At 47.1% G+C, this 27,686-nt stretch overlaps 1 protein-coding gene across 20 annotated transcripts in view; it reads left to right on the top strand.

Annotated features, from left to right (window-relative positions):
* The window catches only part of TMEM44 (transmembrane protein 44), a 48,661-nt gene extending 27,017 nt beyond the window's left edge, over positions 1 to 21,644 (top strand). For 3 of the 20 annotated variants that reach the window (XM_035274930.3, XM_035274924.3, XM_078350541.1), the window contains 3 exons: positions 5,265 to 5,419; positions 16,481 to 16,513; positions 20,384 to 21,644. In XM_035274930.3, coding sequence (XP_035130821.1) covers positions 5,265 to 5,419; positions 16,481 to 16,502 — 177 coding nt within the window. In that variant the 3' untranslated portion in view covers positions 16,503 to 16,513; positions 20,384 to 21,644. Of the gene's footprint in view, positions 1 to 5,260; positions 5,420 to 16,480; positions 16,514 to 20,217 lie in introns of all 20 variants that reach the window. The other 17 variants (XM_078350539.1, XM_035274926.3, XM_078350542.1 and 14 more) reach the window with 9 other exon arrangements.
* The last annotated feature ends 6,042 nt before the right edge of the window (positions 21,645 to 27,686 follow it).

The raw sequence follows: 27,686 nt of genomic DNA, 5'->3' as shown, positions 1-27,686 counted from the left end.
CACTGAACTCACATTTCAACATGAGACTCGGCGGAGTCAAACGAACCACTTCCAAACCAGAGCAGAGAGATACTAATATTATTTCTATTTTCTTTTCTTTTCTTTTTTTATTTTTTTGAGGCAGAGTCTCACTCTGTTGCCTAGGCTGGAGTGCAGTGGCACAATCTCAACTCACTGTGACCCACACCTCCTGTGTTCAAGAGATTCTCGATTCTCGTGCCTCAGCCTGCCAAACAGCTGAGACTGCAGGCACACGCCACCACGCCTGGCTACTGTGTGTATGTGTGTGTATTTTTAGTAGAGAATGGGTTTTGCCATGTTGTCCAGGCTGTTCTTGAATTTCCGACCTCAAGGGATCTGCCTGCCATGACCTCCCAAAGTGCTGGGATTACAGGTGTGAGCCACTGCACCTGGCCTATACCTATTATTATTATTTTATTAACAATTAATAATGTTATTTTAAATTGAGGCACAGAGGTTAAGTAACTTGCCCAAGACCCTACAGTTAGAAAAACCACAGAGACAGGATTCAAACCAAGCCTGTCCAATTCGGGGACCTGGGCTTTTATAAAGAGCATATGCCCTCCGTGCTGCCATTTTGTACCTGCTCCATTAGCAGTTTTAAACATTGTTGTAACATTGTGTAATGTGAATGTCCCAATGGGCAAGATTGGGAGAAACAGGTACCCTTGCTGGCCATGTGCTCTGATGCGTATCCCGTTGGAAGGGCCATCTGGAACTGGGTGAGGAGAGCTGCAGAGGTGTTCCCTTGTTTTCCCAGCAACCACCTGAGCACTGGTCCTATGGAGTGATTTTCCAGGAGACGCAGGGGGAGCAGTGCCGTGGTTCAGGCTGAGCCTCCAGAGAGGCAGAGGTGCACGGGGCCACATGGATCAACTCACATCCTTGGCTTGGAGCCTTTGAAAACTGTTTTATCTGTTGACTTGGGTGTGGTCAGGCCCTGGGCATTTATAGAACATGTCATTGTTGTTCCTGGGAGGCATCTCTTCCCCACTCCCATCCAGAGCCTTCTGTTTCAGCATCCTTCCCAGCTGGGCAGCAGCGTGGCCCTCCCCTGTGTTCCTGGGCTGCTTCCAGAATGCTACCTTTGTTTCTCTTGTAGATTTTCTCTGCCCATCCAGCTGACTCTCATGTGAACCTGTGCACTTAACATATCAAGGGCAGAAGCCCTGCTTGATTTGGGTCAAGTACTCATAGCCATTCTTCTCATGCATCCAGAGCATCTACATCTGAGCCCTATGACACCCCCTCACTGGAGGTGAAGCAGGGATTATCATCCCCTTTTATTTATTTATTTATTTTTTTTAAAAAAAGAGAGAGAGATACTCAACCCATACCACCCGCAAAAACGTTGTTACTAATTAAAAAAAAAAAATCTAGGCTGGATAAGGTGGCTTATGCCTGTGATGCCAACACTTTGGGAGGCTGAGGCAGGCAGCCTCCTTTTTTTTTTTTTTTTTTTTTGTCTATGTAGGTAACTGCATCTGTGTCTACATCTGTGTCTATATCTGTGTCTGTGTCTGTGTTTCCATCTACAGATGTATCTATATCTGTGTCTGTGTCTTTTTTTTTTTTAGGGAAAAAGAGAAAAAGAAGGGGAAAAAAAGAAAAAGAGGGAAAAAGGAATATTACTTCATTCCTAAAATGGGTTTCAATAATGGCCGATCAATATTTTGAATGTTTAAAGTGGTTAATGCATATTTTATGTGTTTAAAATGGAGACCTCTATTGTGTTTATTTGTTCTGGCTCTGAGTTCAAGTCCTGGATATCGTTATCAATTTTTTGTCTCGTTGAATCTGAGTCTCATTATGGGTCTTATTATGTATCTGGGTGTTAAGATCTCTTATTGTTACATTAATCCTTTTACCCTTGCATCCTTGTAGCTTTGAAATCTATTTTATTAAGTGTGAGAATTGCAACTCCTGCTTTTTATTTATTTATTTTTGCTCTCCATTTGGTTGGTGAGTTTTTTTCCATCCCCTTGTTTTGAGTCTTTGTATATCTTTAGATATATCGTTAGATTTTGTGGATAATGTATATTTTGTGTGTTTAAAATGGAGAGCTCTATTGAGTTTATTTGTTCTGGATCTTAGTTCCAGTCCCGGATATCGTTATCAATTTTCTGTCTCTTTGAATCTAAATCTCATTATGGGTCTTATGTATCTGGGTGTTAAGATCTCTTATTATTACATTAATCCTTTTACCCTTGTATCCTTGTAGCTTTGAAATCTATTTTGTCAAGTATGAAAATTGCAACTCCTCCTTTTTATTTATTTTTGCTCTCCATTTGGTTGGTACGTTTTTTTTTTTCCAACCCTTTATTTTGAGTCTATGTATATCTTTGGATATACTGTTAGATTTTGTCTGTATCTTTTGATTGGGAGATTTGGTCGATTTAAGTTTAGGGTTGCTGCCCTTTGATATTAACTGGCTATTTTGTCCTTTCGTTGATGAAAATTCTTCTTTATGTTAATGCTCTTTACTTTTTGGTGTATTTTTAGAAAGGGTCATACTGGTTGTTCCTTTCTGTGTATAATGCTTCTCTTAGAAGTTCTTGTAAAGCAGGCCTGGTGGTAATAAAATCTCTGAGTACTTGCTTGTTCCTAAAAGATTTTATTTTTCCTTCAAATGTAAAGCTTAAATTGGCAGGATATGAAATTCTGGGCTGAAAGTTCTGTTGATTAAGTATATTGAATATTGGCCCCCACTCTCTTCTAGCTTGTAGGGTTTCCGTTGAGAGATCTGCTGTAAGCCTAATAGGCTTACCTTTATGGGTAACTTGATCTTTCTCTCTGGCTGCCCTTAATATTTTCTCCCTTCGTTTCGATCTTGGTGAATCTAACGATTATGTGCCTTGGGGTTGGTCTTCTTGAGGAATATCTTTGTGGTGTTCTCTGTATTGCCTGGGGTTGAATAGTGTCCTGCTTTGCTAAATTAGGAAAATTTTCCTGGATAATGTCCTGGAGAGTATTTTCCAGCTTGAATTCATTCTCTCCGTCACATTCAGGTACACCAATCAAGCGTATATTAGGTCTTTTCACATAGTCCCATATTGCTTGGAGACTTTGCTCATTCCTTTTTATCCATTTTTCTCTATTCTTGTCTTGTCGTTTTGTTTCATTAAGTTGGTCTTCGACCTCTGATACCCTTTCTTCTGCTTGATCCATTTGGCTGTTTAAGCTTGTACATATTTCACTAAGTTCTCGTGTTGTATTTTTCAACTCCATAAGTTCATTTGTATTCCTCTCTATATTGTCTATTCTTTTCAACATTTCATCGAACCTTTTTTCCAAGTTCTTAGTTTCTTTACATTGGGTTAGAACAAGTTCCTTTAATTCCTAGAAGTTTCTTATCATCCACCTTTTAAAGCCTACTTCAGATAATGGAACACAGTCCTTTTCCATCAGGGCTTGTTCCGTTACTGATGAGTCCTTTTCCATCAGGGCTTGTTCGGTTGCTGATGAGTCCTTTTCCATCAGGGCTTGTTCCGTTGCTGATGGGTTCTGATTTTGAGTATACTCGGCCTTCTTAGGCTGCTTTTTTCCCTTCATTTTAGATAAACTGCCTTTCTAATTAGGTTTCTGAGTCGACGTCAGACTTATTGATTCCCAGTGCTGGGATCTGAGCAACCCACTGTGGCGGCCTAAATAGCAGCGATAAGACTGATGGTGCTCTTCTGCCCGGGAATCTCTGGTCTGGCTTCCCTCTTGAGTCCGCAACAAGCGGCTCTGACTTCCCGGAGCTCCAAACTCCGGTCAGTAGGGGAGGCAGTCCCGTTGGCTCTGCATGAAGAGCTGCTGCGCCGAGACGCCGGCAAAACCGCTGCGGCGGCCACAAGAGTTGCGCTGGCGACGCGTGGGGCTCCTCCACTGGGAATCGGCTGATCGGTGAGTGACGAAAATTCGTCTAAAGATGTGGCGTCGTCTCGTTCTCTGAGCTTTCACTGGGAGCTACAATCCTGAGCTGTTAGTGGTCGGCCATCTTGGATCAATCTCCTATCATCCCCTTTTATAGACATTAGGTAACTGAGACTCAGAGAGGACAACTGTCTTTCTTTGGTGATGTGGCTTGGCTGTGTCCCCACTCAAATCTCATCTTGAATTTCCATGTGTTGTGGGAGGGACCCAGTGGGAGGTAATCGAATCATGGAGGCAGGTCTTTCCCCTGCTGTTCTCATGACAGTGAATAAGTCTCACGAGATCTGATAGTTTTAAAAAGAGGAGCTCCTTGCACAAGCTCTCTCTTTGCCTGCTGCCATCCGTGTAAAATGTGACTTGTTCCTTCTTGCCTTCCACCATGATTGTGAGGTCTCTGCAACCATGTGGAACTGTAAGTCCATTAAACCTCTTTCTCTTCCCAGTCTCAGGTATGTCTTTATTAGCATCGTGAAAATGAACAATACATTAGGTCACATGGTTAATTTAGTGGAAGAGGCTGGTCTAGAAAGCAGGTTGGTTGTCCTGTTGTGTGTCAGTGGAATGATGTGAATTCTGCAGGACTCCAGAAGTTCAGCTGGTGGAGCTCTGTAGATCTCTGAGGGAGTCTACGTGAGCCCATGTGAGGAAGCTTTGGTCTGCGATGGATAGATAGATAGATAGGAAGGTAGGTAGGTAGGTAGATACACAGAGAGAAAATCTCACAAGTTCCTTTCTACCTTAAACCTTCCTAATTCATCCCAACTCACTTTCATTCCCTGCTGGTGGCATGGGGAAAGCCTCTATGGGGTACATTTATAGCAGTAGCTATGCAGATTTCAAATGTACATACTCTCTTTAATCCAGCAATTCCACCTCTAGGAATTTATCCTTTATCCTGAAATATTAGATGTACAGTGTAATTTACTGCAAGAGGCTGGAAACACACTAAACACCCATTAGTAGGGGATTGGTGAAACAGACTGGAAACACCTAAAATGCTACCAACCCCTCCTGCCCCAATCTTCTGATTTAGAACTATCTCTAAGGCATAAGTGTTAGGTGGAAAAAAGCAAGATGCTTGAGAGAATGGAGTGTGTGCTACCATTTTGGAAAGCAAGGGAAATATGTGTATGTGCATTTGACACTGGGCAGTGGCTGCCCCTGGGGAGAACTGGATGGCCAAGGCAGGAGAGCACAGGGGGACGCTGCCCTGCACACCCTTTTGTACATTTTGAACACTGAAGTTTGCGAATGCTTTGACACTTCATCCACCAAGACTAAAATACCTGTCCCTGTCTGCCCTTTCTCACATTCCTTGTAGGCAGGCTGCAGTGCCACCAGGCTGCCAGGTGATGGACAGACGAGCACTGGAGATTCGTCCCTGCAGGAGCCCCCGTCATATCCTCCCGTTCAGGTCATCCGGGTCCGAGTGTCTTCCAGCAGCTCCTCCGAGGTCCTCTCCATCAACTCTGACCTGGAGGTACATGGCTGTTGCCTGCTGGGCGGGTGCGTGGGTGCCATCATTCGCTGACACTTGCTGGGTGCTCCTGGGGCTTGCACAGCTGTTCTCATCTTACCCATGTTAACCTCACACCTGCTAAATAATTAATGAGGGCAGGCACGGTGGCTCATGCCTATAATCTCAGCACATTGGGAGGCCAAGGTGGGCAGATCACTTGAGGTCAGGAGTTCGAGACCAGCCTGGCCAACATAGCAAAACCCCATCTCTACTAAAAATACAAAAATTAGCCAGGCATGCTGGCTCATGCCTATAGTTCCAGCTACCCAGAAGGCTGAAGCAGGAGAACCACTTGAACCTGGGAGGTGGAAGTTGCAGTGAGCAGAGATTACACCATTGCACTTCAGTCTGGGCACCAGAACAAGACTCCATCTCAAAAAAAAAAAAGAAAAGAAAAGAAAAATGAATGAATTTCTTCAGGACTCCTACAGTCTATGTCAGTACTGATAAGAGGTTTCCATCGTCACGTTAATTACAGGGACACTGCATATTGGAGTCCGATCTTCATAGATCACTTGCACGATAAATGCATGACTAATAACTTTTTAAAGGTCTCAGTGTTGCCTGGGTGCGGTGTCTCACGCCTGTAATCCCAGCACTTTGGGAGGCTGAGGTGGGCAAATCACCTGAGGTCAGGAGTTTAAGACCAGCCTGGCCAACATGGCGAAACCCCGACTCTACTGAAAGTACAAAAATTAGCTGGGTGTGGTGATGGGTTCCTGTAATCCCAGCTGTTCTGGAGGCTGAGTCAGGAGAATCACTTGAACCCAGGAGGTGGAGGTTGCAGTGAGCTGAGATCGTGGCACTGTACTTCAGCCTGAGCGACAAGATCGAAATTCCGTCTCAAAAAAATTAATTAATTAAAAATACAATTAAAAAATAGCTAGGTGTGGTAGCATGTTCCTGTAATCCCAGCTACTTGGGAGGCTGAGGCAGGAGAATCACTTGAACCCGGGAGGTGGAAATTGCAGTGAGTGGAGACACGCCACTGCACTGCAGCTTAGGTGACAGAGCGAGACTCCCTCTTTTTATTAAAAAAAAAAAAGTCTCAGTGTTTCTCAAACTAATTTACCCATGGGAGCTTTTCTTCTTCCTGAGGAATACCAGCTATATCCTACTGCACTGGTGGTGCCATAAACCCTGCGGTGGGCATCATGGCTGACACGCATACATTTTACCTCATTTTGAGTTTTTGTTGTTCTTTTTTTTGAGATGGAGTCTCATTCTGTCGCCTGAGGCTAAAGTACAGTGGCGCGATCTCGGCTCACTGCAACCTCTGCCTCCTGGGTTCAAGTGATTCTCCTGCCCCAGCCTCTCAAGTAGCTGAGACTACAGGTACCCACCATCATGCCCGGCTAATTATGTAGAGACAGGGTTTCACCATATTGGCCAGGATGGTCTCAAACTCCTGACCTTGTGATCCACCCACCTTGGCTTCCCAACATGCTGGGATTACAGGGGTGAGCCACCACACCCGGCCTTGAGTTTTTCTATCTACTAATCACACACAGGTGTAACTCTCTCACTGGTCCCACAGTTGTGGTTCCTAGCCCTACTCAGTGAGGAAGTTTCCATTTGTCTGCCGAGAAATAAGAACCACAGGGACAATGTAGCGACTGCTTATATGTCAGTAGACAATTGCTAGCTGTCTTCAGTGAGGGAAGAAGACTGGCTTTCATTTTCAGTTCTTCTCATCTCAACCATCTTGGTGTTAAATGCCCTTTGGGAAAGAATGGTAATAGGAAGCAGTAGCTGGTGTCACGTTTTTGGTTTGGGTTTTAATTGGCCTTATTTGGCCAATTAAAGTCCCCTAAGATTGGTTGAACTTGTACTGGCCCTTGAAATCTGAAACTCAGTACCACTGACTGGGATGAAGCCAGTGGTGGCAGCTCTGGCCTTTCACAGCCTGCCCAGCCTAAGGCACCCCCTGCCCTCACTGGGTGCGCCGCCTGGCCATGGGCTGTTCTCTGGCCCCAGGCCTTTGGCCTCATTGCCACAGGTCAGAATCTGACCCAGAGACTAATGGCTCCTTCCTCTGAGGGCCCAGAGAATATACCTTTTTTTTTTTTTTTTTTTTGAGATGGAGTGTCACTCTGTCACCCAGGCTGGAGTGTAGTTGCACAGTCTCTGTTCACTGTAACCTCTGCCTCCCAGGTTCAAGAGATTCTGGGTGCTACAGCCTCCCCAGTAGCTGGGATTACAGGTGCCCACCACCACGCCTGGCTAATTTTGTGTGTTTAGTAGAGATGGGGTTTCACCATGTTGGCCAGGCTGGTCTCGAACTCCTGACCTCAGGTGATCCACTCACTTTGGCCTCGCAAAGTGCTGGGGTTATAGGCATGAACCACCATAGCTGGCCCCAGAGCGCATACCTTTCTGACACCATTTCACTGCTGGCTGTGTGCCCTGGTGAGCCACGGAGGCCTGGGTTGTCTTTGCGTCTCTGTGTCCCTCCATCCTGGAGCACAGCTGGTCCCTGAGGGCTGGGTTTGATTTGGGAATTTTGCATGCTTTGGGCTTGTACTCCTGTTATTCTGTGTTGTCTGGTTCTTGGATCTGGTCTCAGAATTTGTAGGGCACCCAAGGCAAGTGGCTGGCAGCCTGGAGCCCGCAGTCCTGGCAGAGATCTAAGGCTAAAGGGGACCGGAGTGAGCATGGCAGCAGGGTGTGCTCAGGGGGCAGGGACAGTGAAGTTGGTGAGTCTGGGGTGGGCGGGGGAGAGGGAGAAGCAACATTTGCTCTGTGAAAACAAGGTCGAGGCTTGCCGCCCACCCTGTTGGGCCGTTTTTCTGTTTTGCAGTCCTTGTTCTTTCTCTACTCTTATCTCTCTCTTTTCTAGAAATCTATTGTTAAAAATATGTAAATTCCGGCTGGGCACAGGTGGCTCACATCTGTAATCCCAGCACTTCAGGAGGCTGAGGCAGGTGGATCACCTGAGGTCAGGAGTTTGAGACCAGCCTGGCCAACATGGCAAAACCCTGTTTCTACTAAAAATACAAAAATTAGCGGGATGTGGTGGTAGGTGCCTGTAATCACAGCTACTGGGGATGCCGAGGCAGGAGAATTGCTTGAACCCGGCGGTGGGGTGGGCAGAGGTTGTAATGATCCGAGATCACACCACTGTGCTCCAGCCTGGGTGACAGAGTGAGACTCAATCTCAAAGGAAAAAAAAAGTAAATTCCAAGAAGACAAGGCCACATACTTAAATCAGGCAAGTGGAAATGAAAATGCGTTTGCCCATGTAAAAGGAATATATTTTTAGAAGTTTGGCCGCTGCAGCCTCCCTCCCCATAACCCTCACCCACCTCCCAACACAGTCTTCCTCCTTCACGCCCGAAAACATACAGATAATACAAATGACAAAGCCACTGAGGTCCTGTCAGGAGACAGCTTAATACCAAACTAAACAGAGATAATAGCAGGTCAACCGGGATTGTAAGGTTTCCAATAGAGACTGTTGAATAAATGAACAAGAATCTTTTTACAGGTATGTAATCCCCTGGGCCTTCTGGTAATCTATATATCTATATTTTCTGTTTTCTTTCTTTTTTTTTTTTTTTTTTGAGACGGAGTCTTGCTCTGTTGCTCTGTCGCCAGGCTGGAGTGCAGTGCCGCAATCTCGGCTCACTGCAACCTCCGTCTCCCAGGTTCAAGTGATTCTTCTGCCTCAGCCTCCCGAGTGGCTGGGACTACAGGTATGCACCACCCTGCCCAGCTAATTTTTTTTTTTTTTGTATTTTCGTTGAGACGGAGTGTCACCATGTTGGCCAGGATGGTCCCAATCTCCTGACCTCATGATCCAACAGCCTCGCCTCCCAAAGTGCTGGGATTATAGGTGTGAGCCACCTTGCCCAGCCTATTTTCTCTTTTTAAAACTAAGAAATGTTTTTGGGCCGGGCATAATGGCTCACGCATGTAATCCCAGCACTTTGGGAGGCCGAGGTGGGCGGATCACAAGGTCAGGAGATCGAGATATTCCTGGCTAACATGGTGAAACCCTGTTTCTACTAAAAATACAAAAAATTAGCTGGGCATGGTGGCATGCACCTGTAGTCCCAGCTACTCAGGAGGCTGAGGCAGGAGAATCGCTTGAACCCAGGAGGCGGAGGCTGCAGCAAGTCAAGATCGCACCACTGCACTCCAGCCTGGGCAATAGAGCAAGACTCTGTCTCAAAAAAAAAAAAAAAAAAAACGTGGCAGACCTGGGATTCGAACCCAGTTCTCTCTGCTCTGAAGCCTCTCTTACCACTGTACTCCACTGCCTTAGCAGAGACTGGTACCCAGGGAGGTGTGCAGGACCATGTTTATTATGCATTATTCCCATTTTACAGAAGAGAAAACAGACCCTCTGCCCAAGTGTCTTTTCACTCAGCTGTGCTGACTCTGATCTCAAGGAGTGTCAGAACAGGAGAAGGCTGAGACAGACAGGACCATGGGAGTGTGGGGCTCGCATGGAGGGAGAACTTGGATTATTATTTTTTCTTTTTCTGAGACGGAGTTTTGCTCTTGTTGCCGAGGCTGGGGTGCAATGGCGCCATCTTGGCTCACTGCAACCTCCACCTCCCAGATTCAAGCGATTCTCCTGCCTCAGCCTCCCAAGTAGCTGGGATTATAGGCATATGCCACCACATCCAGCTAATTTTGTATTTTTTAGTAGAGATGGGGTTTCTCCATGTTGTCAGGCTGGTCTCGAACTCCTGACCTCAGGTGATCCACCCACCTCGGCCTCCCAAAGTGCTGGGATTACAGGCGTAAGTGCTTGGCTGAGAACTTGGATTATTTTTACCTTCCCTCGAGTGTCCCACTGGCTGCACTGGTCAGGGTACCAGAGGAATGATGCGAGAGTCTCAGTATGACCAGTAACCATGTAGAGGTCTTTTTCCTGGGCTGTGCAGATTTCTGTCCATCTCCATACAAGACAGCATACCCCACGGAGACTGCGGTTCTATTCATTCATTAACTCACCCGTCCATTCAGTACACGGTGAGCCTCACTCCTGGCAAAGCCATCGGAAGGGCACAATGAACAGATATTGAATAAGGGTTCCTGAGCTCAGAGTCCCGTGCCTGGGGTCTACATGTAGGTGACAGAGGCCCAGAGAGAGCAGGGCTTACGAGACTGACCCTCACTTTCTGGGACAGACAGAACCTATATTATAAATGCAGGCTTGACTTCCCCCAGCATTGAAACTGCTAGGGATATCACATTTAACTGTCGTTTTTACCTAAACGGGGCAGGGGTATGTGTGACAGCAGGGAAAGAACCTAACACTGTGCTGTGAGTGGCCTGAAGACCGCTGCTCCTGTAGATTTTATTTATCTATTTTATTTTTGAGACTGAGTCCCACTCTGTCACCCAAGCTGGAGTACAGTGGCACAATCTCAGCTCACTACAATCTCCACTTCCCAGGTTCAAGGGATTCTTCTGCCTCAGCCTCCCGAGTAGCTGAGACTACAGGTGCCCACCATGACACCCATCAAATATTTTGTATTTTTAGTAGAGATGGGGTTTCACCATGTTGGCCAGGCTGATCCTACACTCCTGCCCTCAGGTGATCCACCTGCCTCAGCCTCTCAAAGTGCTGTGATTATCGGCTTCTTTTTCTTTAGCCTCTGGGATTCAAGAAAAGGTTCAGTCCACCTTGGTGACAAAAGTACATTTACAGCATCTAGTCATTTTTCCCCTTCTGTGCTTCCCAGCAATGCCGGAGTCCTGGTATAAGCTTTATAGGAATTCTGCAAAGAGGCTGTTTCTGTCATTGGAACAAAGTCTGCATACTGGGGAATGCCTGTGACTGGAGCCAGTGCAATCATATGTGGGTGTGGGTGTGGGTGTGCGTGTGCGTGTGCGTACGCATGTCCATGTATCTGTGTGGGCCATGAGAACAGGGCCAAATGCCAGATTGCTCTGTCTGAAGAGGGCCAAGTCTCAGGCCCATGTGTCCCTGCTGATTCTGTGCCTAAGGCTCTTGTGTTCTCTCTCTAAACTTTCTGGCACCAGCAGAGATCAGGGTACATTCCCCTGGATATCTGCCCTTTTTTTTTTTTTTTTTTTTCTGAAAGAGAGTCTCACTCTGTCTCCTAGGCTGGAGTGCACTGGCACGGTCTCAGCTCACTGCAACCTCTGCCTTCCAGATTCAAGAGATTCTTCTGCCTCAGCCTCTCAAGTAGCTGGGACTACAGGCGCCTACCACCACAGCCGGCTAATTTTTGTATTTTTAGTAGAGGTGGGGTTTCACTATGTTGGCCAAGCTTGTCTCGCACTGCTGACTTTGTGATCCGCCTGCCTTGGCTTCCCAAAGTACTGAGATTACAGGCATGAGCCACCAGCCCGGCCAGATGTCTACCCTTTTTAAAGCCAATCATTTGTTCTGGGAAAAACGTATGTATGAGAAAGATGCTTCACTGGGCCCCAAAGGGAAGCAGGGCTATGCAGTGGAAAGACCCTTGACCCTGGAGTGAGATGCACAGAGGGGCTTGTCTGGGTCTTGGGCCTGCCCTGGAGTTGCCATGTGTTGGTTTCTCCCTCTGGAAATGCAGATCACGAGGCCCTGCTCTCCTTATATTACACAGTGATTAGGAAGATCAGATGGGAGTGCTGTTGGCTCTTTGCGAGACAGTCAAAGGTGCTATGCATGGTGCAGTGGAAACAGGCTGGAAGTGAGGGCTCTGGGCTCGAATACTGGCCTCGGCCCTTATCACTGTGGAACCAGGCAACACCGTTCATTTCTCTGGAGTCATTCTGAAAGTAGAGATAATGGCTTCACGGAGGATGTTGAGGCCCCGACAAGGTCAGGATGTCTCGAAGCTCCGATGCAGTAGAGCACTGTTCACATCCTGCTAATTGTGAAGCTCCAGCTTTGGATTGGGTCACCCGTAAGGTCCCATTTAGCAAAGGGACCTTAAGCATGAAAGTATATTGTTGAAGAAGGTAGGTGGAGGTGAATTACACTGAGTCAATTCTTTTTTTTCTTTTTTTTTTTTTGAGACAGAGTCTTGTCTGTCACCCAGACTGGAGTGCAGTGGCACAATCTCAGCTCACTGAAACCTCCACTTCCTGGGCTCAAGTGATTCTCCTACTTTAGCCTCCCGAGTAGCTGGGATTACAGGTGTGTGCCACCACACCTGGCTAATTTTTAGTAGAGACAGGGTTTTGCCATGTTGGCCAGGCTGGTCTAGAACCCCTGACCTCAGATGATTTGCCTGTCTTGGCCTCCCAAAGTGCTGGGATGACAGGCATGAGCCACCGAGCCTGGCCACTGAGTCAGTTCTTATACACAGAAAGGCTTCCATCAGGAAAACAGAAAAGTAAACCAAAGCAAAATGTGTTTATGCATCTTGATAGCACAGCAGTGCAGGCTGCTGTGACACCTGCGTTGCCCAGACACCGCTCTGAAAAACTTCTCTGCTCTTAGTCTCTAGAGGCATTTCCAATCTGGCTGCCCCAAATCCAGGTTAGAGCCTCGTTCCTTCCACCTGGACTGATGCAGGCGCTCCTGATTCTCGCAGAGGAGCACTCTGCCTCCTTTCATTTCTGTCCTACAGGGAATACAGCATAGAATTTTCCAACTCTTCACCCCAGCCTGATGCCTCCCTGCTTGAGGCCTTCTGGGCTCCTTGCTGCTAAGCCTGAGCTCCAGGAAGCCTCCCCATCTGTGCTGTCTTTGCAGGACCTTCCCTGCACCCAGACAGCTTTCTATTCTCTGGGTTTCTTTGCCTTTCTGTCTTGTCTTCCTAACTTTCACTGTCCTGTCTAAATCCTCCTTCCAGGAAGCCTTTCCTGATCCTGAGTAGGGCTGCCAGATATAGCAGGTAAGAAATACAGGCCACCAGCCAGGCGCAGTGGCTCACGCCTATAATCCCAGCACTTTGGGAGGCTGAGGTGGGTGGATCACGAGGTCAGGAGTTTGAGACCAGCCTGGTCAACGTGGAGAAACCCTGTCTTTACTAAATATACAAAAGTTATCCAGGCATGGTGGCACATGCCTGTAATCCCAGCTACTCAGAAGGCTGAGGCAGGAGAATCGCTTGAACCCGGGAGGCAGAGGTTGCTGTGAGCTGAGGTCACGCCAGTGCACTCTAGCCTGGGCGACAAGAGTGAAACTCTGTCTCAAAAAGAAAGAGAGAACGAGAGAAGAGAAAAAAAGAGAGAAAGAAAAGAAATGAAATACAGGCCAGTCAGTGAAATCAGAATTTCAGACAAACATACACTAAGAAATTATTCACTGGCCTGGCACAGTGGCTCACGCCTGTAATCCCAGCACTTTGGGAGGCTGAGGCAGGTGGATCACCTGAGGTCAGATGTTGGAGACCAACCTGGCCAACATGGCAAAACCCCCGTCTCTACTAAAAATAACAAAAATTAGCTGTGCATGATGGTGGATGCCTGTAATCCCAGCTGCTCAGGAGGCTGAGGCAGGAGAACTGCTTGAACCCCAGAGGCAGAGGTTGCAGTGAGCTGAGATCGCACTGCTTCACTCCAGCCTGGGTGACAGAGCGAGACTCCACCTCAAAAAAAAAGAGAGAGAGAGAAAGAGAAAACTGAAACTGGTGTATCTGGCCAGTCTTAAAACTCTATTTTATTTATTTATTTATTTATTTATTTTTGAGACAGAGCTCGCTCTGTCACCTAGGCTGGAGTGCAGTAGCACAATCTCAGCTCACTGCAGCCTCTGCCTCCCAGGTTCAAGCGATTCTCCTGCCTCAGCCTCCTGAGTAGCTCCTGACCCGGTGATCTGCCCACCTCGGCCTCCCAAAGTACTGGGATTACAGGTGTGAGCCACCGCACCTGGCCAAAACTTTATAATCCCTCCCCAGTTCAGCACCATCTCACCTCCCCAAAACTGCAGAGACATCATGTCTCCCCAAATGTAAGAGTAAAGAGTTGGACAAATGGTTTCTGAGGCTCCATCCAGCTTCCACAGTCTAAAATGTAAGCCTAGAAAGTGACCCTATTTTCTCGATAACTTAGACACATCATAAACTCTTCAGGAATTAAGGAAGCATTACTACATGCTGTACAGACAAAGGCTATAGGATACTTCTAGATTTCAGAAGCATAGAAAAGTGTGCTTTTAGACATGAGGTGCATTAAAATGCTGTATGCAGTGGTTTGAGGCGGTGATAGAATCATGTTTCTGAAGATGATTCAAGGGCATATGGAAATGCTCGTATGTTAAAGGAGAAAAGCCATTAGCTTTTATTATTTTATACATAATACATAAATGTTTCAGAGGGCTACTGAATAACTTTTTAGAGGCTATCTTTTAAGAATAGAATTATGATAGTTTTTTTTGGGTAAGATGGAGTCTCCCTCTGTCACCCAGGCTGGAGTGCAGTGGCACCATCTTGGCTCACTGCCACCTCCACCTTCCAAATTCAAGTGATTCTCCAACCTCAGCCTCTAGAGTAGCTGGGATTACAGGTGTGCGCCACCACCCCTAATTAATTTTTGTATTTTTAGCAGAGATGGGGTTTCCCCATATTGGCCAGGCTGGTCTTGAACTCCTGACCTCAAATGATCCACCCTCTTCCGCCTCCCAAAGTGCCGGGATTACAGGTGTGAGCCATCGCACCGACCCAGATCTTCGTTTGAAAAAACCATATACTTTTATTTATTTTTAGCTTGGGGGTTGAGGAGAGACCTCAAATATCAAGATTTGGGTTAATTGTACTCCGTAGGCACATTGTCATTAGCGATTTATAAAGTAACTTTAAAAATATTGACTATCCCCACTAGAGGGCACTCTTCTTAAATTTTAGATTGCCTGTAACTGAAGATTTAAGATCTTAAGTTTCAAGATTTCATTTTAACACAGTTGGGGACTGGAGCCTATTTATTTGTTTGCTTGTTTGTTTGGTTGGCTTTAAATAAACTTTTTGACTAAGTTAACTTTTTCAACCCTCCTTTTTATAATCTACATTTCTGTTTTGCAGAGTGTGTGGAACAATCCATTTAGTAATTTGTATCTCTTCCAAACAATCTTTTTTTTCAGTATATATTCCCTCCGCAGGATATTATTTAAAAGAGGAATGCTAAGGGATTATCACTAATTTTGTTAGGTATAATAATGTCATCGTGCTTGGGTTTTTTTTTTTTTAAATCCTTGTCTATGAGATACATTTTGAAATATTTATGGATGAAATGATTTACATCTGGCTGGGCGTGGTGGCTCATGCCTGTAATCCCAACACTTTGGGAGGCCGAGGTGAGCAGATCACTTGAGGTCAGGAGTTCAAGACTAGCCTGGCCAACATGGGGAAACCCTGTCTCTACTAAAAATACAAATATAAGCCGGGCGTGGTCATGAGGGTCTGTAATCCCAGCTTCTCAGGAGGCTAAGGCAGGAGAATCGCTTGAACGTGGGAGGCGGAGGTTGCAGTGAGCCAAGATCGTGCCATTGGACTCCAGCTTGGGCGGCAGAGTGAGACTTTGTCTCAAAAAAAAAAAAAAAAACATACATTTCCCAGGTGCTGCAGGAGGTGCTGGAGTAACAAGGGCAGACATGATGCCTGCCCTGCAAGAATCTGAGTCAGACATACTTGAGGTTTGGGGTGGGACCAGCCATGCAGTAAACACTGACTACCAATGAATCCTGGCTGGTAGCAAATACCCCGTTCCTGCAAGGCAGGGATTTTATTGGCATCTCTTTCTTAGTTTTATGGGTTTGAGTTGAATCATGTCAACCATGTGGTTAATAAATGAGAGATTTATTATTATTACTACTCCTAATAATAATTTCTACTAACGGTAATTTTAAAATCTTGATAGATTATAATTTTTCCCAGGACATGTAGCCTTTCATAATTATCATAACTATCTCATTGATCAGTTAGCTAAATTGCAACTGCTAGGAGCTGCTGCCTTCCTGCTTGCTGAAGTCACCTGTCGCTTTGCCCCCAGCCATCTAAGGGCCTGTCTCCTGGCTCACTGAGCAGACAGGCTGGCCCTGAGCTCTGCTCTGCTATGTGATGGTGGCAAAATCTGTCCAACGCTTTTCCTATCTCTCTTTTTATTCTACAGCAGAAGTATTGGGAGGCCCTAAACTCAGAGCAGGTATGGACAGTCATGCTCTTTCTCTTCCAGGAGGGGTTTACCTATGGCTTGATTTCAGTCCCTGTTTTTGTGAGACCTCCTTAGATGGCTGGCCCCATGACAAATTCCTTTGATTAAAAAAAAAAAAATGTCTGCCAGGCACAGTGGCTTCCGCCTGTAATCCCAGCACTTTGGGAGGCCGAGGCGGGTGGATCACCAGGTCAGGAGTTCGAGACTAGCCTGGGCAACAGAGCAAACCCCATCTCTACTAAATTATAAAAAAATTAGCCAGGAATGGCAGCGTGTGCTTGTAATCCCAGCTATTCAGGAGGCTGAGACAGGAGAATCACTTGAATGTGGGAGATGGAGGTTGCAGTGAGCCGAGATGGCACCACTGCACTCCAGCCTGGGTGACAGAGCAAGACTCCGTCTTGAGGAAAAAAAAAAAATGTCAAATGAGAGGCAAGACTTAGGTTCCATGGGATTTTCAGGGCTCTCTCAGTTTTGAGTTCTGCTTTGTGGGTATTCAGTTGAGCCCAGGCTATCTAGTAGGGACTCCAAGAAGGTGTGTAACCCAGTGAAGAAACATGGCTTGGAATAATAGTGACAGACGTGGCTGCAGCAGCTGTGGCAATAAACAGTTCTGCACATCGTCATTCTGGGACCCTGGGCAGCTCGCGCTGTCTCTGTGCCACCCTTGCCTCCAGGTGACAGATGGGCATGTTTTGTGACAACTACCTGTGCCTCTCGTCTCCTAGGGTTGTTTCTGATATGAAAATGGATCCTCTTTTGCTCAGATTCTCTCATGCCTGGTTTCCAGCGGTGGTTTTATTATAAAATGAAGTTTTAGGCTGGGCGCAGTGGCTCCTGCCTGTAATCCCAGCACTTTGGAAGGCTGATGGGGACGGATCACCTGAGGTCAGGAGTTGGAAACCAGTCTGGCCAACATGGGGAGATCCCTGTCTCTACTAAAAATACAAAAATTAGCTGGGTGTGCTGGTGCGTACCCTGTATCAGTTTAAAGGCTCATCTGATCAAAGGGACAGGTTGTTTCTGTTTGCAGGCACCTGAACTGGTCAGGGTTGGCAAGAATAATTCTTAAGCAGCCATTTAAGAAGCTAGAACAGTGGTTTTCAATTATCAGGGCATCTAAGAATCATTCTAAGAGCTTGTAAACATGCTAAACCTTAGGTCTAAACCCCCTACCTGGGGGCTAGGGTGGGCCACCAGCATCAGTGGGTTTTTGTTTTGTTCTCTTTTGTTTCGAGACGGAGTCTTGCTCTGTCACCCAGGCTGGAGTGCAGTGGTGCGATCTCAGCTCAGTGTAACCTCCACCTCCTGGGTTCAAGCGATTCTTCTGCCTTGGCCTCCCGAGTAGCTGGGACTACAGGCATGTGCCGTCACACCCGGCTAATTGTTTATAATTTTAGTAGAGCTGGGGTTTCACCATATTAGTCAGGATGGTCTCCATCTCCTGACCTTGTGATCCACCCGCCTCAGCCCCCCAAAGTGCCGGGATTACAGGAGTGAGCCACCGCGCCCAGCTGGCATCAGTGTTTTCAGCCAGCAGCCTGGGTGCGTCTGGCCTGACTGGCCAAGAACGCACTCTGACAACAATGATCTAGGTCTCATACCTCAGCTGGGAAACAGTTTTCATCAAAGAGCACACTGGCCATCCTCAGAGAACAGAACAGAGCCCTACTTCTTTCACTGGGGAGGGGGGTCATGTAGGCTGAGGGGCCTGGTGGGCGCTTTTATGTAGGATCTGATAGTGTCAGAAAGGAATTTGGTTAAAGGGCTCCAGCCAGGTCTGCAACCGCAAGTTAATGAAATGTTTGCACTTCGAAGTGGGTGGCACAAGCCCAAACAGGTATAGGGGATGAGGGGCACAGAACAAGTCACTGCAGGGTCACTGGGGATCAGGTGGTCTTTTTAACATGATGGCTTTTAAAATCACCGAGTATTAGAACTCCATTCAGTTATTATCAGTGCATCACTATCAAACTGGGCTCTTTATTTCTGTTCAAAACAAAGCCGCAACTTGTGTTTTATAACTGCCATGGCATGAGCATGACGTCAGTGGCTCAGGGGCCTTCAAGGTCTGCTCTGGGACCTCTAAGGATCCCAATGTTTGATTCAGCTTCAGTTCGAGCAGCGTTAGAGCATCTTTCTCGGAGTGCATGTCCATGCCTGGCTCTGTTATCTGGTCCAAACAGACTGTCTGCCCAGGCAGACACATCCTGCGTCGGCTTTGCTTGCTGTCGTTTCCTGGTACTGTCGAATCTGACCTTGTGCCTCAGAATCATCAAAGAGGCTCAGAAACGGGAGGTGCTGATCCAGTACCACAGCTTACAGGTGGGGAAACTGAGGCCCCAGAAAACGAAGGCAAATTAGTGACAGGAGGAGGACTTGAGCCCAATCCCTACCTGCCTCCATGGCTGGAACTCCAAAGGTAACACTAAGGAGCCCCTTGGGCTTGAATCCATCATATCAGAACAACGGGAGGACTTCACAGACAGCTTCGTCAGTGCTTGTGTGCCCACTTGTTTTGTTTTTGTTTTTTTTTTGAGGTGGAGTCTCACTCTGTCGCCCAGGCTGGAGTGCAGTGGCGTGATCTCAGCTCACTGTAAAGTCCACCTCCCAGGTTCAAGTGATTCTCCTGCCACGGCCTCCCAAGTAGCTGGGACTACAGGCATGCACCACCAGGACCAGATAATTTTTGTATTTTTAGTAGAGATGGGGTTTCACCATGTTGGCCCGGATAGTCTCGATCTCTTGACCTCGTGATCCACCCGCCTCGGCCTACCAAAGTGCTGGGATTACAGGTGTGAGCCACTGCGCCCCACATGCCCACTTGTTTTAACTTTTCACTCTTACCCCAGCAAATTTTAATTTCCCATACTCAGATCTGAGTCAGTGAGGAAATAGTCACTGGCAGTGCCCACCACTCTGAATTGGGATTTAAGTGTTGACAAGTCTGCTGAGCCTCAGGTTTAGAGGAAGCACCACATAGGAGGCAAGAGTGAACCTTTGCTGTGTTCCCGAGGAGCTCATCTACTGAGACAACAAGGCAGATGTCCAAATAAATGTCAGGGCTGTCTGTGCCCAGGTGCAAATGAGTGGAATCGGTAATACAAAGCAAGATGCAGGTGTGAGCTCAATGGGCTAATGCAGTCAGGGCATGCTTCCTGAAAAGGTATTTATCTGGCCCATAAAGAACAGGCTGAAGCTGGGCGTGGTGGCTCAACCCCGTAAAAGCCGAGCACTTTGGGAGGTGAGGCGGGTGGACTGCTTAAGTCCAGGAGTTCAAGATCAGCCTGGGCAACATTGCAAGATTTTATCTCTACTAAAAATTAAAAACCTAGCCAGGCATGTAGTACATGCCTGTAGTCCCAGTACTCGAGCGGCCAAAGCAGGAGGGCTGCCTGAGCCCAGGAGTTTGAGGCAGCAATGACTGTGACGGCACTGCTGCACTCCAGCCTGCGTGACAGAGCAAGACCTTGTCTTTAACAAATACAATGAAAAAGGATTAAGTCTGCCTGCCTTTTTTCCAGGGATGAGTTAGGCATGGAGTCAGGATAAACAGAACATGACTCAGTCTTACTAGACAAGGACTTGGTGCAGGCAGACAATAGTGGAAAATGAGGGTGGGAAGAAAGTGAGCTATTATGTTTTGGGTGGATGCCCATTAGTTCCGTGATTTAAAGTTATGCTTGCCTCCTTAGGTCCTAGAAACACAGGCCTTACCTGTGTAACGGTGACTTGTCCTTACCCTTTTGTCCTTGTCTGTGCCTGGATCATGGGAACCAGGATTGGAGCTGTTGTTTCGGGGGTTCAACAGATGAGAAGCATCCGTGCCACCCAGGTACCCTTTGTATCTTTTCTTCACAGTGGGACCCTGAGGATGTGAACCTTGAAGGGAGCAAAGACAACGTGGAGATACTCGGATCCCAGGTGTAGCGGGACTCTGAGGACAGCAGACCTGAGTGCTGATGATTAACACCTTTGGAGCCAGCTGACCAGCTCAGAGCCCAGGATCAGAAATGTGTTCAGTAATGCAGCGGGAATCAATCTGCACTGACTCCGTGGCAGGAACTGAAGCTGCTGCAGAAGCTGCCCTGGAAAGTGAGGAACCAGGAGCCGCCACTGAGTGTGGCTGGTGGATGTCATAGCTCATAATGGAGCTAAGACTTTGGGTCCTGTGGACAGACCTGGACAGGGCCGGCATTTGTTCTGAAGATTACAAGTTTACAGACAGCGCTTGCATTGTAAAGATAATCCAAAGGACATTGGACCCGCTTTTCCCTTTATTCCCTTGAGATTCGGCCATAAACTGAATACCTGCTAAGTTCCAGGAAGAAGTTTTTTTTTCTTTTTCTTTTTTCTTTTTTGAGACAGAGTTTCCCAGGCTGGAGTGCAATGGTGCAATCTCGGCTCGCGCAACCTCCGCCTCCCGGGTTCAAGTGATTCTCCTGCCTCAGCCTCCCAAGTAGCTGGGATTATAGGCATGCACCACCACACCCAGCTAATTTTGTATTTTTAGTAGAGACTGGGTTTCTCCATGTTGGTCAGGCTGGTCTTGATCTCCTGACCTCAGGTGATCCGCCTGCCTTGGCCTCCTAGAGTGCTGGGATTATAGATGTGAGCCACTATACCCAACCATGAGTTAACCTCACAAATAGCGAGTATGTTTGGATCTCAGCAGAGCCCATTCTGGAAGATCTGGCTGAGCCAGATGAAAGGGGTGGGCCCTGTGCTGGGGGGCCTGGGGCACACACCAGAACCAAGACCTGCCTCCTGCCCCCCAGTCACCCACTTAAGTTATCTACTGGAAGTTATAGATATGACTGTGTGGCCAGCCAAGTGTTTGTGAGATCACTGACACTGCAAAACAAAGGAGACTGCACTGGGTACCAGGACTTCCTCCAACCTGGCAAGGTGTGTGCTGAGGTGGGGTTTGCAGGTCAAGGGAACTGTGTGCTTCAGGAACTAACTAAATGCATGTGGAGGATAAGAGGCATCATGAGAAGTGTTCAAGCACAGCAATCCCATTTGGGGATGATTTGGAGACTGCCATGAGTGAGGGAAGGGCGCAGGGAACGGGGCTAAGGTGGGAGTGAACATTGGGGTGAATAAATTCTTTCTAAAGAAATTAAAGTGTTTCCATGTGGAGTGCAATGGTAAGTATGAATCCCTGCACAGTTACAGAAGTCTGCCCCCAGAGGAACTGGGAGAAATGCCAAGCAACACAGTTCTGCTCCAGGCTGGCCCACAGCCACCTGGGTGACTCAGCTGTAGCAGCCCCGTTTCTCCTGAGAGGCAGCACAAGTTCCAGCAGCATGAAGGGGGTGCTTTGGGGAAGTAGGTTGGCTCTGCAGGTCTCTGCATGGATCCTAATGCCCGGGTGACCTCTGAACTACAAGTGATCTTAAAGCCGCCTAGTTATCCCCTTTATCTGAACTGTGTTGGTCCCTTTGTTGAAGTCAAAGTTTGTGATGTTAACCACTGAAGCTGTACTTCCAGGGAAGAGGAAGATTTGAATGGAGGCCCAGGATGTGGGGAGAAAAGAGTGTTCAAACAGATGAAAGTACAGAGGGCTGGATGCAGGGAAAGGTGGGAGTGAGCAAAGCAGGAAGGATCTGAGATGGCCAGAATGGATGATGCAGGATGGGCTGTGGGGGTGGGCAGAGGCTGAAAAGGAAGCAGACTGTGGAGGCTGGTGAGTCAGTGCTTGGTTCTGTGGCCAACTGCTAGCAGAGCAGGAAGGTGACTGACTTGCCTCAGGTACAGCACAACTGATTGGTGAGCTTTTCATCCCTAAGGCTACAACATTCCAGGAAGCAGAAATGTCGTCATGGGTACAGAATGAACCGGAAAGAGGTTTAATCTAGAGTACTGAGTGGTAACAGCAGAGCAGAAGAGCTTATCTTTAGAAAGGCAGAATGTGTGGGGATAGGATGACTTCCGGAGTTTGCCTTTAGCACACCCTCTATCTTGAGGCAAGTCTGGATCATGCTCCCTGGGGCACCAAAAATTGGTTGGATCCAGGTGAAAGTGGCCATTCACCCAAGAACATCAAATGATCTTGGCCAGGTACCATGGCTGACGCCTGTAATCCCAGCATTTTGGTAAGCTGAGGTGGGCAGATCACTTGAGGATAGGAGTTCAAGACCAGCCTGGCCGACATGGTGAAACCCTATCTTTACTAAAAATACAAAAAATTAGCCAGGCGTGGTTGGGGTTCCTGTAATACCAGCTACTCGGGAGGCTGAGGCAGGAGAATCACTTGAACCCAGGAGGCGAAGGCTGCAGTAAGCAGAGATCAAGCCACTGCACTCCAGCCTGGGAGACAATGCGAGACTCCATCTCAAAAAAAAACAAAAAATTAGCCAAGCCTCATAGCCACGCCTGTAGCCCCAGCTGCTTGGGAGGCTGAGGCACAAGAATTGCTTGAACCTAATAGGCAGAGGTTGCAGTGAACTGAGAATGCACCACTGCACTCCAGCCTGGGCAATACAACAAGAATGTCTCAAAAAACAACAAAAACCTTGCTGACTTTGAATAACACGAACTACCGAAGGGCCAGATATTATCTCTCTTCCTAGATCCCATCAGCCCAGCCACCTCCCTTCACAAACTAGTTTTGATCATCATGGTCCCAGCTTGTCTCAAGGGTAAGTCTCAAGCCTCTTCATGCACAGTGAACCACAAAACTGGGAATTTTGGAAGCAAGGTTTGGCTTCATTGTTCAACAAGACTCCTCCTGTATACAAAGCTCCAGAACACTGGAGCCTCTGTGAAGAGATGCCAATCAGAATGCCTTTCTCCTAGTAGGAGTGGGCCTCTGTTGCAGCTTTGTCTCTAGCCGTGAGACCAAGAGGGCAGTGGGAGTAACTTGCCCCAGTGACCCAGTGAGCAGTGCACCAGCTTACCTACACTAGGGAGGGCTAGGGAACAAACGAAGGAGTCATCTGCTCACCCACCTGGAGATGTGTAATACTGGCTGGTTGTGCTGCCTATCATGTGCGTGGCTTGCCGCATGTCACCTAACCTTTGTGAACTCCTTAGGTAGACTAATACCAATCTAGAAAGCCTATGGTGAAGACTAAGTGAAATAACATGTGAAAATGCAAACATAATACCTATTCAAAGTAGATTTGGAAGAGGGATTAGTGTTCCCCGCACCCCATGCTTCCTGTACACATATACTGAAAGACAGTAATCAAATAATCGGACCTACAGATGGAAGAGATTTCAGAGGTCTGAATTCCCTTAAACACAACCCCAATTAGTGATTATTCAGTCCCTACTTAAGCTACTCTAAAAAAAGGATTTCACCTATTTCAGGTGCCAAAGTCTTTATCATTCAGTGAGAGCTCTGCTAAGATTTTCTTAAAAGCCTGTCTAGATCCAGAAGAACTAACCCCCTTATCTTCCTCCCTCAGTATGATGAGGAGATTTATGAGCGTCATTTGAAGACACATTCACATTGTTTCTTTCAAAGGGGTATGAGCTTCTAGAGTAAGAAGAGGCATCGGGCCCAGGAGCATGGCTAGGCTTCAGTTCCCGGGTCTGATGCAGTGTGATCTCTGTCATTTCCCCATGTCACAGTTTCCTCATCTGTAAAGTGAAAGTTGGGTCTGATTTTTTTCATTTTTTCTCTTTTATTAATGTGCCAATTTGTTTCCCACAGCATACTAACATCTTTATAAACTTATCTGAAATAAACACACATTTCAGATATACTTTGAAAATAGGTTTCGTTTTGTTTTTAATCTTAGGGAAATTTATTTTAAAAAAATAGGTTTCATATACCTTTTCTCATATACCTATAACATATACCTCTTTCTGTTTGAATTTTACTATCCACTTAAGATAAAAACGTGTATCAATCACTAAGGAAAAGGCTAGAGGAGACTTAGAAATATCTCTAGAGCTGGGTGCGGGGGCTCACGCCTGTAATCCCAGCACTTTGGGAGGCTGAGGCGGGTGGATCACGAGGTCAAGAGATCGAGACGATCCTGGTCAACATGGTGAAACCCCGTCTCTACTAAAAATACAAAAAATTAGCTGGCCATGGTGGCGCGTGCCTGTAATCCCAGCTACTCAGGAGGCTGAGGCAGGAGAATTACCTGAACCCAGGAGGCGGAGGTTGCGGTGAGCCGAGATCGCGCCATTGCACTCCAACCCGGGTAAGAAGAGCGAAACTCCGTCTCAAAAAAAAAAAAAGAAAAAAGAAAGAAATATCTCTAGAATAATTTTGCAACAATTCCAAGATTCTCTGCACTTCTTTTTCTGTCCCTTAATTAGCCTTCTCTGTATTTTCCAACTATGGAGGTATTGCCGTACTCTCTTCGATTTTACATAGTTTTCTATGCTTTTGCAAGGAAACTCTGCCTTGAACGAACCCAAGACATAGTGCAATGTTCAGGAACATCTCCAAGTTTACACCTGCCTGTATGATATCCCAAAGGTCGTCATCAGGTGAAAGGGACGACCTTAGAGAAAAAAGAAGTTCAAGGAATGGTGCTCCCTTAAATGACTTAGTATTAGAAAATACTGACTTTGTGGCCAGGAGGCTCACGCCTGTAATCCTAGCACTTTGGGAGGCCAGGGTGGATCATCTGAGGTCAGGAGTTCAAGACCAGCCTGGCCATCATGGTGAAACCCCATCTTAAAAAAAATTTTTTTTTTAATAAAAAATAAATAAAATTTTAAAAAGAAAAGAAAATACTGACTTTTTCTTTTTCTTTCATCAACCCTGGAAGCCAAATAAGGCAACTGGGCATTCAGGACTTCTTTTGAGCAAAACACATGATTAACACGTGATTACAGAGAGTTAACTTCTTCAAGACCAGAACACGTAATTACACAGACTTAACCTCTTCAAGAGCGTCTGTTAATCTGTCGCTTGGAGAACTCTGCATACTGACTGTCCCAATTCCGTCTGAGTTTTCCATCAGCTGCCAGTGTCGGCAGCAGAGGACTCGGGTCTTCTAGTCCTCCCCTCAGGGTCTGGCAGCTGTGACTACTGCGGAGTTCAGTCCCCAGAGTCGGAAGCGCTGCCTTTCCCTTTTCAATTGCCAGGGAGCTCATTCACGACCGTGCTAGACGGGCAGCGAGTGGTCTTCTCGAACTACACGGAAGAGAAACCACCTGAACTAAACGCCAGCTCTCACTGCTTAACAGCTCCCACTACCTAACTCTTCCCAGCTGCCTCCGCCGACATCTTCCTGACCATTCCCAGCACCGCCAGCGCACTTCAGAGAACGACATTGCGACTCGGCGCATGCGCACTCCGCAGCCACCGCCTCCCGCGAGGAGCGAGGGTCCCGCGGCCCAGCCCCGCCGGCGCTGACGGCCCGGGTTTCTGCCACTAGCCAGCCGCGACCTAGCCAGGGAGAAAAACCGCTAAGGGCGTCTCCGTAGTGCAGTTTTCATCCCACGGGGTTTTTAAGGAGATAATTACGAGGTTATTTTACGGTTTATATTGTGTGTAAGACCTCCCAGCAAACTGACACAAGAGCAGAAAATCAAACACCGCATGTTCTCACTCATAGGCGGGTGCTGAACAATGAGAACACATGGACACAGGGAGGGGAGCACCGCACACTGGGGTCTGTTGGGTGGAAATAGGGGAGGGACAGCGGGGGTGGGGAGTTGGGGAGAGATAGCATGGGGAGAAATGCCAGATATAGGTGATGGGGAGGAAGGCAGCAAATCACACTGCCACGTGTGTACCTATGCAACAATCTTGCATGTTCTTCACATGTACCCCAAAACCTAAAATGCAATAAAAATAAATAAATAAAATAGCCAGGCACGGTGGCTCACGCCTGTAATCCCAGCACTTTGGGAGGCCGAGGCGGGTGGATCACGAGGTCAAGAGATCGAGACCATCCTGGTCAACATGGTGAAACCCCGTCTCTACTAAAAATACAAAAAATTAGCTGGGCATGGTGGCGCGTGCCTGTAATCCCAGCTACTCAGGAGGCTGAGGCAGGAGAATTGCCTGAACCCAGGAGGCGGAGGTTGCGGTGAGCCGAGATCGCGCCATTGCACTCCAGCCTGGGTAACAAGAGCAAAACTCCGTCTCAAAAAAAAAAAAATTTAATTTAATTAAAAAAAAGACCTCCCAACAGCCTAACGGTGTATTATGAATCATTCTTTGTTTTTAAATACATTAAGAACCTTTTTTAAATAAAAACTGTACAGGTACATGGTTTAAAGAAAGAAAATCAGATTGCCCCAAAAGGTTTATGAAGAAAAACAGTAATGTTCTGTCCCTTTGATCCCAAGAGACTCCTTTATAAAAAACTTTTGGGCCAGAGGCAGTGGCTTACTCCTGTAATCCCAGCACGTGGGGAGGCCGAGGCAGGCGGTTCACCTGAGGCCAGGAGTTCGAGACGAGCCTGGCCAACATGGTGGAACCCTCGTCTCTACTAAACATACAAAAACTAACCTGGTGTGGTGGTTGCCTGTAGTCTCAGCTACTAGGGAGGCTGAGGCAGGAGAATCACTTGAACTTGAGAGGCAGAGGTTGCAGTGAGCTGAGATCATGCCATTGCATTCTAGCCTGGACAACAGCAGCAAAACTTTGTCTCAAAAAAAATACACAAACAAAAACAAAAAACTTTTACACGTTCTAGTAGTTGTCCCCATTCGGTTTGATTTGGAACATGCTTTCCGGCTACAGGCTTCTTAAGTAAGATCATCATACTTGGTTTTCCTGATATGCATTATCTTCCGCTTCCATTAAGTACAGGCTGATGAGGCTCAGCAGCAGGACAGGGCCACTGGTGTAGTGAGAACTGGATATTCATGGTCTTCACATCCAAAGTTGTGTGGCATCCCTCGTGCCTGGACCTCCTTGGCCACACCGCTGTTCCCGAGCTAGAACCCAGCTTCTGAGCCCAGCACGCTCCAACTGCAGCCTGGCACAGTCCATGCCTCTGCTCAGGACCTGACCTTTCCCTTAGGCTTTCTTCGTGTCTTAGCACTTGAAGTCCCAGGGGAGATCTGAGGGAATCTCTAAACCCACAGCTGGAACAAGGGACGTCGTACACAGCGGCCACCACAATCTTTCCCAAGGACAGCCTGGCCTTGGATGAAAAGGGCCATTTCACAGGCCTTACTTTCTGCTAGTCAGTATAGCCTAAAGCTCTGATATTCAAATACAGACTCTAAGGCTCCA

Source organism: Callithrix jacchus, chromosome 15 (assembly GCF_049354715.1).
Source record: "Callithrix jacchus isolate 240 chromosome 15, calJac240_pri, whole genome shotgun sequence".
NCBI classification, from domain to species: domain Eukaryota; kingdom Metazoa; phylum Chordata; class Mammalia; order Primates; family Cebidae; genus Callithrix; species Callithrix jacchus.
This window is presented reverse-complemented; position numbering and strand designations above follow the sequence as displayed.